This window comes from Magallana gigas, chromosome 5, assembly GCF_963853765.1.
Source record: "Magallana gigas chromosome 5, xbMagGiga1.1, whole genome shotgun sequence".
Taxonomy (NCBI): Eukaryota; Metazoa; Mollusca; class Bivalvia; order Ostreida; family Ostreidae; genus Magallana; species Magallana gigas.
This window is the reverse complement of record NC_088857.1, coordinates 55,890,688-55,906,827: the sequence shown is the minus strand read 5'-3', so window position 1 is coordinate 55,906,827 and position 16,140 is coordinate 55,890,688. Positions and strand designations below refer to the sequence as shown.

Here is a 16,140-nt window from a genome sequence, read left to right as displayed (position 1 = left end):
TTTTCCAACCTATGAATATCTCTATAATCAAATTTTCCAAAAAGGATTGAATATTTGTCAAAATTTGTTTGTTAATCAAAGATATCTGTCATCCATTTCTCCAAATCAATCCAAATTTCTTTCACTAAATAACAGTCAACAAAAATATGTTCTATAGTCTCAGGGGTCTGTTGACAGAAGTAACACAGTGGAGAATTTACTATCCCTACTCTATGTAAATGATAATTGATTGGCAAGATCCTATGTAATAGTTGGTATTGAAGCCACAGTAATTTTGAATCCTTTGTGCACTTAAAGGTCAGACTATGAATTTTCCTTCATTGTTTTTGAGTTAATTTGATTTCTGACATCCATTTTTTTCTGATTTTGGATAAGTTCTTTTCTTTGATATCAAGAGATTGTACATGTCACTACAACCCTTCTTAGATCTACAAAATATTTCTACTGTATTTGGGTAACCAATATTACAATTCTTAGTTAACGGTATATTTAATACTTTCACATAATTTTGTAATGCTTGTGTTAGACCGAGATATTGAACAAAATTTGTTTTTAAGTTGAATCTCTTTTTCAACTTAATCTGATTGTCATATTCATACATATCCCCTTTATATATAAAACCTAAGTTAAATAAATCCTTAAAAAACCCTGATTTATTGTCGATTTTAAAATCTGGATTATACCATATGTGTTCATTAAACAGTCTATCACAATTTCCTTTTTGCACATCAATAATTGTTCTCCAACATTGCAATACATCTTTCCAAAATCTATTTATAATTTTTCATAATCATATTAGTTCATCAGTGTTTGCATATTATGTCCAAAATTAGCTTTAAACAAGTTTGTCCATTTTGAATTTCAAAATATAAGCCTTCTAATCCAACTTGATTTAAGTGCTATCATAAAGTTTTCGAAATCTATCATTTTTAATCTGGCATTCTCATATCCTTGAATAAGAGTGCTTCTCTTAATTTTTCTTGCTTTTCATTCCAAATAAATTTGAAAAGTTTTCTTTCAAAACTTCTAATAAATTCTAATGTTGGGTTTGGTAGTGTTAAAATTAAATGATTAATTTTTGGGATTATAAGTGTTTTAATAACTGTTATTTTGCCTATCGGTGTAATATTTCTAGAATTCCATCTGGTTAAGAGTTTATCAATCTTTTCCATTACTGATATATAATTTATATCTATCATCTCCTCCAGATTTACTGAAAAACTTATACCCAAAAGATTAAACCTTGTGTCAAATTCAGTAAATTTCCATCTAGAGTGATGATAAACTTCTTTTGAGAATTTTTTACTTCCTATCCATATTATTTTTGTTTTACTAAAGTTTATCTTTAGTCCAGACACATTTGCATATAAGTCTAGTGTTTGGAGAATTCCATCAAGAGATTTTGGAGAGCCGTCTGTGATTAATGAACTGTCATCTGCATACTGCGATATTTTATATTCTTCCCCATCTATATTTATGCCCTTTATATTTTTACTATTTCGAATTAAGATACCAAGAATTTCAGCACAGAATATAAATAAATATGGAGAAATGGGATCCCCTTTTCTACATCCTCTCTCTGGTTGGAAATATTCAGGTATTATGCCATTTTGTATAATGCATGAAGTTATATTGTTGTAGAAAACTCTTATCCATTTTTATTGATTTACCAAAATTAAAATACTCCAAAATTTCAAAAATAAATTTCCAAGACACTGAATCAAATGCTTTTTCAAAATCAATAAGCATAATTAGACCTGGTACTAGTATTTGTTTACATTCAGTGTAGTTCATGATATCATATACAAGTCTGATATTTTACCCTATAAACCTACCCTTAACAAAGCCTGTTTGATCATTACTTATTAATTTATCTAAGAATATTTTAATTCTTTCTGCTATACAGCCTGTCGCTATTTTATATACAACTGTTAATAAAGTTATGGGACGCCAATTTTTCAAAAACTGTTTTGGTTTATCTTGTTTTGGGATAGAAGTAATTATTCCTAATTTATTGGTAGAAGACAATTCACCTATTTCATAAGATTTATTAATTGCTCTAATAACAAAGTATTTCAAATCGGGCCAAAAAAAAATTAAAAAATTCAGCTGTAAAACCATCGGCACCATCGAAAAACAATTTTTGAAGCCTTGAAAAAAAAGAATACCTTAACATTTCATTTTTTAAGAATGAAGGTATTTTCATATATATATATATATATATATATATATATATATATATATATATATATATATATATATATATATAAATAAATATATATATATATATATATATATATATATATATATATATATATATATATATATATATATATATATATATATATATATATATATAGAGGATATCTATATTGTGTGATTTTATATTTGCTTTATCCAACGAGTTGAAATGGTGTATATATTCGCGAGGCTTGCCGAGCGAATATAACCATTTCAACGAGTTGGATAAAGCAAATATAAAATCACACAATTATAGATGTTCTATTTATCTCATACAATTTGATTTTATTATGAAGCTTTGGAGACAGTCCCTTGTGTGACCCAAATTGGGTTTTTGCGTGGACCCTGAGGTCCACGCAGAAAATATATAAGCGAGGTTAAACCGGATGCTATGGGGAAAATTCAGCCTGCGCATGAGCTAGCCTGGTTTCCTGTGCGTAATGGGTAGCTCAGGGAACCAGGCTAGAACATGTTTATCTGAATCGGGATCGGGATTCCGTGCCACATGTGTGCATAAGTTCAAAGGCGCTGTAATTGTAAATGTTGTCGGTAAACAGTACAGAAACAAAGTATTCCTTTTAAAGAAATGATTGGCATGTGATATGAACTATCAGTGTTATGAAATAAGTTAATGTTATGCCGAAACTACAACATGCATTTAATAATAATTTGCAATATTTTGTTGTTTTTCGAATACACATGTAACTTTACTTTTATAGTAGGCGAGGCTAGAGTACTTCTCGATTAAATTTGTTTAAGGATTTAAGTGTGATTGAATAATTATATCACTGGATAAAAGTTTAAATCTCAAGAAAAATGCATCAAAATATGAAATTTTTAATTTACACAAAGCTGTCACTGCATAGTTAACAAAGTAGTGCGAATCGTAATGTGTGCGCAAATAGTAGAATTCACCGAATGCCTGATACTATACATGCAAACTTCAATCATAGATAGATCATAATTATTTCAGAGGTATGAACCCTTTAAATTCTGAGATAAAAAATCAGGGCTATACATACATGTATATACGTAATACAACGTACACATTTAGTTGTTAAAAGCAGAGGGCTAGAGTGGGTGGAATCTCTGATGATTAAGGCTTTCACGTTGGAAACACATGCAAATGGTCCACGTATTGTAGTCCTTTTTTAAAGGACAGCAACTTGTTTTTTCAAAGATTAAAAACGATGATGTAACGTTGTGTTATGCGGCTATTGTGACCTTGCTTAATACAATTTAGTACGTCATTCCTGAGATAAATCTAACTGTTTTAATGTAAAGTTTCACTGAAATAAACCTTAAAATTATTTTTTAGCTATAGATTTCTTTATTTTACCTGTCTCTGAACCCCCGATCACCAGCTCCATACATGAACACTGGTTTGTTTACATACATAAAAAATACAGTTCTTGATCCGCTTTCCGATTACGGTTAAAGGTTGTTTAATAGGAGAAAGTTTGGGGCAAGTAAAATACAATTATTAACAGTAGTAAACTAAAAATATAAATGAAGAATTATTTGCACAAAATGTGGTATGATATGATGTAAATCTTTTTCAAAAATAGCGTTATTTTTATACGCGGCAAATTGCAGTAAAGTTTTTTTGTACATGTAAGTATTGTATGCACTGTAGCTTTATATTTTCTAACCCAAAAGTTATACATAGAGCTACAGCTATATATGTTATGTACCGTATGTATTGTTTTATCACAAGTGTACACTTTCGAAAAATAGCCCATTTTCGACAGTCACGAGTACCCATGTGAATTTTTCATTCTCTGATATGTTGTTGTTCTGTCCGTGCATAATTTAGTCTTAGTTAACAAGCAGCCAATCAGCGGTAAGCTGAATCCACCAATAAAAAAATTGTGGTTAAGGTGCGGGTATTGTTTATGTATGACGTAGCTGAAAGAGTTGAACGCGACGCGATTGGAAAAGTCCAACCAAATCGGTTTTAGTAATACATGGTTTTTGCAAAACTTCTTTATTTTCTGTAGAATGCAACTTCCTGTTCCTGCGCGCAGATGAACGACGGCACTTCTTCTTCCGGATGTGACAACACAGATTGTGGAGCAGTAGGCACGTGTGGTGGAGAGACCGCGACAACGGTGTACAGAACAGGAAGTACGGGCTTATTTCATTGCTTCGTTATGACTAAAAGAATTTGATATTGTACTAGCTTTATTGTACTATTGAATAAATATGTGGCATTTCTACAAAAATATATATACAATTATAAAGTTACTTTATATCATCTACTTAGATCTATCATCAGTCAAACTTATCTTTAATGGGTGTGTAAAATTTATATTTCTGAAGTTAAACACACGTTTTTTCAGCTACAGCTGTATCTTTAACTTACATACATGTATAAACTCATCCCATACCGACTTCTAATCAATGAAGTATGAATGGTTTTGCATAAAACTTCAATCCTCTGATATTCTGATTATTGACGTTCGTTTTACATATGTAATAAAAATATCAAGTGCTCATTTAATATCGGTACTTTATGAACACGAGAAACCGGGAATTTTTACTCACCATTTCGTCCTATGTATTGAGTTAGGCGAAAATGTATGTTTTTGTGAAATTTCGAGTGAACAGGCCTGATTTTATGACCATACAACTCGAATTTCCTCGTAAACCTTCATGTATATATCTGCAGTCATCATTAACCTTATTCAGGAAGAAAAGTGGCGATAACAACAATAGACTATACGGAGGAGGATCTAACAGCTCATGGCCTCAATATAAGCGGGATGTCAGAGCTAGAATTCAGGGTCCTCGCGTGTAAGGATGCGCACGTGCGACTGATGTATGACCGAGCTAACTACACCCATGAATTCATTGAGGTAGTGTTTGGTCACAGTCAAAACAAATACATTGGAATCCGCAACAGGAAGCATGGTGTCGTCGTGGGCGACTTGGCCTTCTATCCCGGTTCTTATCTTGACTGCTTCAATTGGAAGTTCTTCCGAGTTTGTAAGTATGGCTTCTTTTGTTGCTGATATATTGCATTCCACTTTAAAAAGCGACTGGATGGTCTGTATAAAGTATATACTAGTACTTTAGTATTTTTTATGGATAGCTTGATGGCCATCCAGCTTCTCTAACTTGCATGTTTGATTTACACAGCATTTCAGAAACCGGCGTATCAGCGTGGTAGCTATGATAACTGATCCTATCCTATGGAAGTTGTTAGATCAAATTTTGTTACAATGTTTAGTCGGTTGATGTAAGCCATTGTTTTAATATATATCATTGTAATATGGATTTATCTCATACGTGAAGTGTATACTTTGCTTTACTTATCAAACGGTTGATTCTTTATAAATTACTTCCGGTCCGAGCAAATTTTTACACAGCCCCTTGCTTCATCGCTTCAGTGACCTATTTTTGAAGATTTTCCTGTACATATATTCCACATCACGTTTCATACCAACAAAAATTGATATGAATGGATTTTGTCGAATATAAATATGAAGGTATAAAACACATAAATGTGTAATGAATAAAAGTGCAAATCACGTTAGTTATGGAGGAGTTCATCTGAATCGACGCAATGAAAACAGAACGCTTTGGTTGTATTTCCATATAAAACTTACCAAAATAATGTTTCCCAAGATTTGTTATTTTATTTCACCACCAGTCAGCATCCTTTTTCAATATTTTAAACTTCGAATCATAAGACTATGTGCGTTTTTAAAACATCAACAACTATTCCTCGTTCTCTTCAATATAAACTTACGAGCATTCGCAACTTTGTGTATGTCAACAACCTTGACGAGTCAAGTCTTCAGTATTTTCATTTAATTAAGCGATTAAGCTCTAGGAAAAGAAATTACAGATGAAAAATTATTTTAAGATCGATCCGAGAGAAACTTTACAGTAGAACGGCTACATTTATCTCCGAAATGACGTTCCAATTTGTAATGCACGAGATCCGAAAACTTTAGATTCAGACGAAAGTTGTCAAAGATATCGTCGAGTCATTAATGAGCCTAGCCTTAAATTGCGATTGACAGAACAAATCGTTGAATCCATTGTTTAATTATGTCGTGATCAATACTTGATGTTTGTTTTAAGATTCGTTGATCCACCATACTCTCTTTCTTCGACGTTAAACATTTGTAAATTGAGTTTTGATATTAACAATTGCAATGGATTTGGACTAAAGTTTCTTAAGGGCATTGTTTGAAAAGGCTTTTAACTTTTACTGTAAATTATGTAGATGAATTATTTAGGTTTTAATTATATTACACAGCTTTTGACTAGGGACCACGGGTAACAAATGATTTGGTAACCTGAGGACAGAGATTTAGCCCAAGGCCGAAGGCAAGGGGCAACATTTCTGTTCGAAGGACCAACAACTTATATGCTTTCAAAATCCCATTTTTGTCATATCTTCACAATCGATACATATGTAGTTTAATGAAGCAACCAGTCTTTATGTATGCCGCACTTTTAGCTTCAGGACTGTAGCCCCCCGACTGAAAAAAAAGAATTGGATGGACGACCTGAGAGCTACTGTGACTAAACCTTTTTGCGACGCACAAAAAATGTGCTGTAGTTTTGGACTGATTAATCTGATGGTTCTAACACATTCTGTATAAAGAGTTGATTTCAAAAAGTTCCTAAGACATTTTACTTCAGATATCCCTTCTTTTAACTTGCCTCTGATATTCTTTTTAACACCATCACCAGCCCCGTAAAGTAAAGTAAAGTAAAGTAAAGTAGTGCAATTTGCATGTAAACAGTGCGACTCTCCATGTCGACGTGAATTTAATATACTTCATATTCCGAGGTCGGTAGGTGTTCCCATGTAAAGAGACGATATCATTATTAAATTACTCTTAGAATTTTATGACATTATTTTTCACGGAGTTCCACGGAATTGGGTGTAAATAAGGTTACTCAGTCCAAAAACTATGGAAGGCACTGTAGCTCCCACGTCGTCCATCCGAATTTTTGCAGACCGGGAGCTACAGACCTGCAGCTGCAACTAGCCGCGCACTGCACTTCAACTATTTTCGTTTCGCTGGGAACAAGGGGGAATGGACAAACATTACTTAGTTGTGTCGTAGCGGTTCCATAATTATTTTGGGCGGAATATTTGATAGGCAAACGGCTGAATTTGCTATACAGACCGATTGAATTATCATTCATTATGTTGTCAGAAATATATAGGTGCCTAACTGAGAATAGTACGTTCTAGATGTATTAAAACTTACTTCAATGTATTATTTAAATTATAACCATTCTTTACTTTTTTTCGTTTTGGTATCGAGTAAGCTTTCCTCTTTAAAAATGAAATATGTTACCTTAGAAATAGTTATACTGACATTCAATACTTTTATTCAATTTTCAGCGTGGGAAAATGGCACCATTTCAATATTTATTGGTGACGAAAACAAATGGTACTCTTACGACACGGGAATCGTGTTCGACGTGAATTACCTGGTGATATCTGCCTATGGTGGTACTCAGTGCTGCTGGCAAATGTTTGCAGGTATTCATAAATATCTCATATTTATTGTTATGACTCAAAAATAACAATGCAATATCAATTTCACTGCCTTACTCCATTATATGATGTGTCTGCATACATACATGTATATCACATACTTATGGTAATGACACAATGCCGCCGTAAAATACAATCTCCTATTTAGAATATTTTGTTGAAAATTTACTTCCCAATTGCATTATATATTATATATAATAAAGCACCACATTCATATAATAAAGCACCATTTTCACATGAAATAACCACATAAGGCAGCTATGGCGTTCCATAAAAACTTATATGGAGAGATATAAGAACAGTTTTAGTGGTTCCTTCCCCCCAGTTTTAGTGGTTCCTTACCCCCAGTTTTAGTGGTTCCTTACCCCCAGTTTTACTGGTTCCTAACCCCAGTTTTAGTTGTGCCTTATCCACAGTTTAAAGAAAATATATTTTATGAACATTAACTGCCAGGTGCTAAACTTTTTTTCCCTTATGTATAGTGGGTCATCTGTTCAAGGTTTTCTCTTTTATTTCAACATTGAGTACAGACCACCTGTATAAAATCTCACTCTTTGAAATATAGATAGAACTCTCTTTAAAAAACTTTTTTATTCATTTCAAGTATTGATCTATTATAAGCGCTTAAAATCAATATGATTGCTAAAACGAATTTTGAAAGACAATCAATTTTTTTTTCATTTCTTACTCGTCCTACTATTGGTATTTCATATTTAATCGCCCGCCATCACCAAGGCTTTACCTATAGTACATTAAAAATTTAAATGTCATTAGTTTCTTTTTCACGAAGACATTCTAATTTCGCTGTACCTATGTATTTGGAAATCTATAAATCATATTTGAGTCAAGTTTTTACAAACATGATCATACAGTAAATCTATAAATCATATTTGAGTCAAGTTTTTACAAACATGATCATACCCTAATAATTCAGTCAAAGTTAAATATAAAATACACAAACACCTCCTGTTTAGGGAAGCTAGTGTAGCATCAGCAAACTTGGCGTTTAAAACTTAATTTCCCGTGTTTGCTTCTTGTAGATATAATTAAGGATGACACGTGTCCCCCGCTCACCATGACAACAGCGGTGGTCCCGGTTACCACGGCACCCATTCTTGTCTGCGAGTGTCCATGTGGTCTCTCCAACATCTCGGATGAAGCCCTCAAAGAGAAAATTGACGAACTCAAAAGAACACTGACAGTTGACGTCAAGACGACGTCACAATACGAACGAAAGTTCGTCTGCGCAGACGACCCGCGTCCGTCTGCTAAAGGGGTGGGGATCATATTTGGTCCCGTGCTGTTGTCTGTAGTGGTAGGACTTGTAGTGTTAGCAGACTTTCCTAATTTAGTCAGATCGGCCATACAGTTGAAAAAGGTTATCCGGAAGTTGCAAAAACAGAGAAATAAAGATAAATACAAGAAAAATGATAATAAGGATTCTACAGACTGTGATAAAAATAATGATGACAAGAAGGAAGAAAATGACAATGAAAAAGGAAATCCAAACAACACAAATACCACCCCTGACATCAAAAACAATGCGAAACCAGCACCCACAACAGCTTGGGCTGAGAAGTCCGAGCCACCTTCTATCAATCAAGAGGCAGATCAAAACAAAGACAACTCATCTAATCCGAAAAAGACTGTTCCTAAGCGTGGGCAAAATAAGTTTCCAAATACACGAAGAATTCTCAAAGCAGGAGGCAATCCTCCATCAAAATTATCACCTCCCCCGAACAACCAAAAAGCCGAGGAATGTAACGAAGTCGATGATGCTAAAAAGAAAGTGGGGAACGGTGTCAAAAAGCCGCCCGCCAATAACTTGTTAAGGAGGAACGTCAGGAAAAACAACAATGTGTCCAAAACTCTCAGCATCAGTGAAACCTGAAATATATGGAAGCAAGAGAGAGAGAGAGAGAGAGAGAGAGAGAGAGAGAGAGAGAGAGAGAGAGAGAGAGAGAGAGAGAGAGAGAGAGAGAGAGAGAGAGAGAGAGTGTTTATATGTGACTTTTCCTTTGAAGATTTTTCTGCACAAGAGCTCGCGATCGGTTGTTGGATAATGAAGTTCTGATAGTGAAGTGCCGTTCTTATGATCATCAACATTAAACAAGTTTTGCATTTTTAATTTTTTTGGACATTTTTGAGCAATAAAAGTTAATTGCCTAAGAGTAAGAAACTTTCATGTGTGTAATAAATCCTCAAACACTCCAATTTTTGGAATCTACCATAACATTTAGATATGTAATTGGGTTTTTGAGATTAATATACACGACGGAAGATGCAATTGGAGCTTTATGAAATATTCCTAAGCAATCCTCGGTAATGTATAATGTATCTGGAAAACTACACAGATGAAGGATTTACCTCCCGTTGTACACTCACTCGGCAACTATCCAAAATAATCAAACTGGACCAATATGACAATCTTAGACATTTATGTATTGCTAGTGGTTGCACCATTTCAATTTTCATGTAATATTTTTATAGATTTATTGTATGATAATTACATGCAAGATAACCAGTAAAATGTCACTCGGCGGAGATTGTCAAATATAAATAAAAGTTATTTGCCACGTATAAATTTTTTCACAGAATTTAGCATCGATTTTGCAATTAAAATTTTATGTCTCTCTCATAAGTACGATAGGAATCAAAGTACTGAAGAACTGACGGGAGTTGATTTTGTCGATGTTTATTTATTTTTAAATCAATGATATGTTATTTTGCATGACAAGTACATGTAGTTTCTAATTTCAATTACGCATATTTTTATAATATGAATTTTTGGACTTTTTCGACAAGAATGTCGAGAAACCCCCATATTTAGAGATAAAATTAATTCAATCAAACTATGTATCAGTAATGAAAATATTTCTCGAAAATTGTATGGATCCAAGCAATATTGCACTCTAGTCTCTTTCAACCAAACGCTCGGCTGACACCGTAAACCTCCGACAAGGATTTACGGAGAAAGCCGAGCGTCGAGTTGAACGAGACTATATTGAACTCTGGCGTAGGAATACATACGACTACAAAAAATATTTGAATGGTTCGTACCATTTAAAATCGGACTATATTCAAGGTATTTATAAATAAGTTTCCTTGAAAAAACAATGCTTTAGCATACATTACATCAAATTTATCAATTATTTTCAAGAACTAAGTCTTGTCAGCAGCAGTTATTTGTGCTGAGGTCCAAACACTGTTTCACTTTCGGTTTGTCTGAGTAACTGCATAGGAGAGTTGATTAAAATCAACTCCCAAAAATTGATGTTATTACCCGCCAAAACAAATTGATGTTATTACCTGCCAACACAAATTGATGTTATTACCCGCCAACACAAATTCTGGTAGATTGGTGCTTAATGTCAATCAAAAATGATATTCAGTAAAATAAAAATCCGGAATGGAAATATTTCAATGTACATGATTAAACGTTTGGGACATCATCTATTAAGACAAATTAACGAAACACAAAAGATATTCTGTTAAAGAATTCATAAGTGTACAGGTTTTGAAATCGGTTATCGTTTAAAGTAATTTACACATTTTTTGAATTTACACATGGATTTTCACAAACACATAATTTGTTTTAAAATTGTTTTATTGCGTGGCGTTGTTTGTTCTCTTGATGACATCTCAAAAAGAAAAATTGCCCTTAAGTATTTAAAAATTGAATTTTTCACCTTTGAAATATGAATTATTTTCACTTTGAAGTGTTGACAAACATATGATACAAAACGCATTACTCCGTTCTAGTTTTAAACAACTTATAGACGGTCCCCTGTTTTGTTTTTTAAATACTATCTTAAAAATCTTGTTAAGAATAGGTGAAAATTACCATTAAAAATATGAAAGGGCTTTTTGTACAGTAACCAATCAACAAATGTGATTACTGTTCGGTTAGCTACATTGATACACTCACGTCTTCATTGACCTATATTTTATTTATCGTGAAGTCGTGGGTCTTTTTTATCATCACTGAACAGAATTGTTTGAAGTTGATATGTCTGGAAGCAAAATAAGGATATCTTTGTCGAATAAGGAGCGATGTAACTATTCGTCAAGCCATCCAAACAATCTCTCTCTCTCTCTCTCTCTCTCTCTCTCTCTCTCTCTCTCTCTCTCTCTCTCTAATATAAACATGATCAATAAATAATACAACAAATGAGACAGGGACGATAACAGCTCCGATGGCCTGACATTATCAGTCTGATTTGACCTGATTAAGATAAAAAAAAATTATTTAAATTCAAATTAAAAAAACCCAACAAGGAAAGAAGTCTTTTAGATGACAACATTATGGTCGATAAAAATCAAATATGATATAAAATAAACAAAAGAAACAGGAAAACTTTTTCCTTGCTTTGCGGTATATTTACGTTACTGTACCCCGATATCAGTGTGTCGTTTGACCGGTTAAGGTACAATGACACTTTCATACGTCATCAGCTAATAACTCTTTACAAAGTCAGTGCCCTATATAGACAGGTACATTTAGGTCAGTAAGATTTACATATTTCCATTGATGTTTGAGTGAAAGAGAATACTAGTTTACTATTTACGTATAGCAAGTGATACTTATCGGTTTGCCAAGGGGCGCCACACTTTATACTTAGAAAGTTTCCCACTTATTGCCCTTTTGCTAAAACAACACTTTTTACGCATGCATTTTTTATACAATAGTTGTAGAAAAGATGAAGTACTTTTTTTTTAATCTATGATAATCATATACTACTCGTATAAGATACCTGTAAATATTTACATTGTTTACATGTGTAAGTCTTTAAATATTACCAATTTTTTTCAATTAGAATACGTTAAAAATATTAATGGGAAACCCAAGAAAACATATTAATATTTAATAGAGTAAGATTGCTACCGTAGGGCTATAGAGGCATTGAGTATTAACGTGATCACACCGTATAGTTAGTGCCATGCATGGCTCGGCTTGAATGGCTGTCTTTGTCTTCATAATGACAATATTGGCGAGACAACTTAACTTCCTAGTACACCCGACCCACGGCCAACATTACTACTCAATATCTCATTACATGGCTATATTATTACCAGGATTCGCACCAAACGATTGCATCATACTTCTTTCCTTTCAAAGTACCTGGATATTTCTGGTCTATCATCAAAACGTCAAAGTACGTCAATTGATCTGCTACGATTCACTTATCACAACAAAATATGAAAGTCAGACAGATGAACAAACGGACGAACGATTAAACCGACAAACAAGATTATAAACAATGTAATCAAAGATTGCAAAGATGGAACGGCATTTAATTTGGACCATACTGATATGCAGCAAATTGTAATTATTGAATTGCTGGAAGGAAGCTGGCTGATTAAGATGAGTTCACCCCGGAAGATATACTGCACTTCACCGTGAAATAGAAACCAACAATCATCCGTGCATGAGCAGTGACATAATCATAGTTGGTGCTAAATTACTGTATTGTATTTCGTGTATTTCATTATTTGTTTTGAAACCGAAAATCGGACGTTTTTAATGTATACCTCAGTTGACACTTACATCACAGCAAGCACCTGCTCCTGCCATCTAAAATAGTATCGCTGTCATTTAGGGTGCTTGTATGCACTTGAATCAAGGAGTTACATGTAATACATGCTTTTAAGGCTTTAGAGATAAAATAGATAACCTTTATTCCAACCTTCCACCCCCCCAATTTTTTTTTTAAAAAAATCAGCTCGCTTCAGAGCCAATCAGAACACTTCGCAGAAGAAGTAATAGAATAGATAGGTGTTATGTTTCATAAGATCAGGGTTAAGTTCTAGTTCTAAGACGCTTCGAACGATTGCACATTAAGAGAGCAATAAATCTATAAATGAAACCATGGCTCGCCTGGGAATCAACATTTGTAGGTGTCAGGATGCCGTAGAACTTCTCACACCATGCATATATGAAAATGTAATTATATATTATAATATTATTCAGCAAACCTAAAACCTAACACAAAATCTTTAAATCTCTATCAGAAAAATACGTTATTTGTCGCACAGATCATATATCGGCTATCTTTTGAGTTAACTCAATTTTCATTTGTTTCAAGGCTGCCTCAAAACAAATTATATACATCATAAATAAGACTTCTAAAAAAAACCCTTGAACTGCTTTAAAACAAGATTATCCTCAAAATTTCGTTCCGATGCACTCATATGAAAAATTTTTAAATCTACTTATACGGGCCACCACGAATTGAAATAATTCCACAGCGTTTACACTGACCTTAAAGAGACTCGGACACGATTTTAGATAGAAATATACTTTTTCTTATTTTATGTATAAATAGTTTTTCTTGCTCATTTTGAATGATTGACCTAACATTGAATGTAAGAAGTCAAGTGAAAAGAGAGATGCAGAGGTAAGAAATCATTGTTATGTAAACAAAGCTCGAGTCTTATATTTGTTTACAATTTTTAATTTTGAACTCTAATCGTGTCCAAGTCCCTATAACTGGGCTACAGTTCCTGTAGTGTGTACTGATTTGACCCGATGTGCTATGTAGACAGTGTCTATCCATCCGGCCAGCGATTAGACTGTTCCGGTGTGATGTACGATTTCTTGAATTGAAACAATGGCGTGAATTCTAGTTTTCCAACAAATCGCTTAAGTGTAGAGCCGTGGATGGCTGGTACTTGGGGCCCTTTGATCTGAACTGTATCTGTCAACCACAGACTTAGTGGCCACTTGCAGATGAAGAGCCGATGTCCATCCTCTAAGTGCCGATTGGATGAATGAAACCGCTAGATATCCCAGCTATTGTTTCGATGTTGCTGCAACTTTTATCTTCAATAATATTAAGATTTAGTATTGTAAATTCAACCTTCAGCAAAGATAATAAATCTTTAAACGCCCATGGTCACGATTTTAGTTTTTGATTTTTTTTTCAAATTTCTTTGTTTAAAAACTTTTATTTTCTAATAAGTATTCAATATGTAAACAAAAACAGGGCCTGGGTCTTGCAATTGTTTACATAACAATTTACTGTGTGCTCTGTTTCTCGCTTATGACTTGACGAACGACGCTCAAATTTTTGGTTGACTATTAGAAAAACTTCAATTTAGCATTTTAGAACTCAAAATTAGGAAAATAAAATTTGAAAAAAATTGAGCTCAGTTTGAGAGTATGCCCTCCAATGGTCATTTATCATTATTATGATATTTTGTTCTGATGGCTGATTTGAACAAACTTTTCTGACGTTTCTGATGAAATCGTGAACAAAGGGCCAAGACAGCACAAAAATTTGCATGATAGCAAAAATTAATTAAAAAAACTACCCGCGAAAAAACCCATTTAACATAATCTCTAAAAACTTGTTTTTGTGATACAAGTATCATCCTTTATGCTTTTGTGGATGTCATACAACACACTTTTTGTTTAAAACAATAATTTTGACGAAATTCTTCCTGTAATTAAAGGAACGATTCCAGAAGAGGAAATATTAACACGGGGATTCAGCCAGGTCATTCTATCATTTTATCTTGACAATAACAATAAAAAGCTGTGTTTTGATAACGCCAGGATCGTACAGCAAAATGATAATCCCAACAGGTACCATAGAGTGACTACAAACATGTTGGTTAGTGCTGGTCGACAAAACATTTAAGGAGGACTCGATGGTCGTCGCCAATTTTAGATTATAATAACTTCCTGAAGAAAAAGAGTTCTGTAAGAAGATATAAGAGAATGATAAAATATTTGGAGTTTTTCTATAATAAATGTTAGTTTATGGATTGAATACCACATGCATAATTTTAAGGCAGATCTGGTTATTGTAATGACCACCCAGCCTCTGTAATCACCACCCAGCCTCTGTAATCACCACCCAGCCTCTGTAATCAACGTCCATCAGAGATAAATCGTTTTACAGACATCCACATCTTGGTCGAGGACCGTACATGTATATGACTGACCTCGCACGGTTACCAAGCACTATGAAGGTCAGACATAGAAGTCTACCCAAACACAGTGCGTGGATTCCTATGTGCTTTATTTATACTCGAATATTCTAGTGACACAAATATGTAGCAGGGACGCTATCCTTGACCTACTAAAAGGTCGCAACTTTCTACAGTGTACCTTTTCTCTGTATTTATCACAGTTGATTTAAATCTGGGAACTGCATTATCTAAAGCACGCCTCCACGCTGGAGTAACTATCTTTTTAAATCATATTTGTGTCCCAGACAACGATTGTAAATCCTTTATTGGAATTATGGTTTGGCTTTTTCATTAGGACAGGGTTGAGTTACCTCTCTCTGGTAGATAGCAATCGCAAATTTTGAAAACTTTTTGAACAATTATACCTTTTTTGAGAGTCAGTTTCAATGACG

General features: G+C 33.7%; 1 protein-coding gene across 1 annotated transcript in view; it reads left to right on the top strand.

The window, feature by feature from the left end:
• LOC105329981 (uncharacterized) overlaps positions 1 to 10,327 on the top strand; it is a 31,016-nt gene extending 20,689 nt beyond the window's left edge. The window contains exons 5-8 of the mRNA XM_034461449.2: positions 4,242 to 4,368; positions 4,933 to 5,229; positions 7,616 to 7,756; positions 8,812 to 10,327. Coding sequence (XP_034317340.2) covers positions 4,242 to 4,368; positions 4,933 to 5,229; positions 7,616 to 7,756; positions 8,812 to 9,662 — 1,416 coding nt within the window. The 3' untranslated portion in view covers positions 9,663 to 10,327. The remainder of the gene's footprint in view (positions 1 to 4,241; positions 4,369 to 4,932; positions 5,230 to 7,615; positions 7,757 to 8,811) is intronic.
• Positions 10,328 to 16,140: the final 5,813 nt, after the last annotated feature.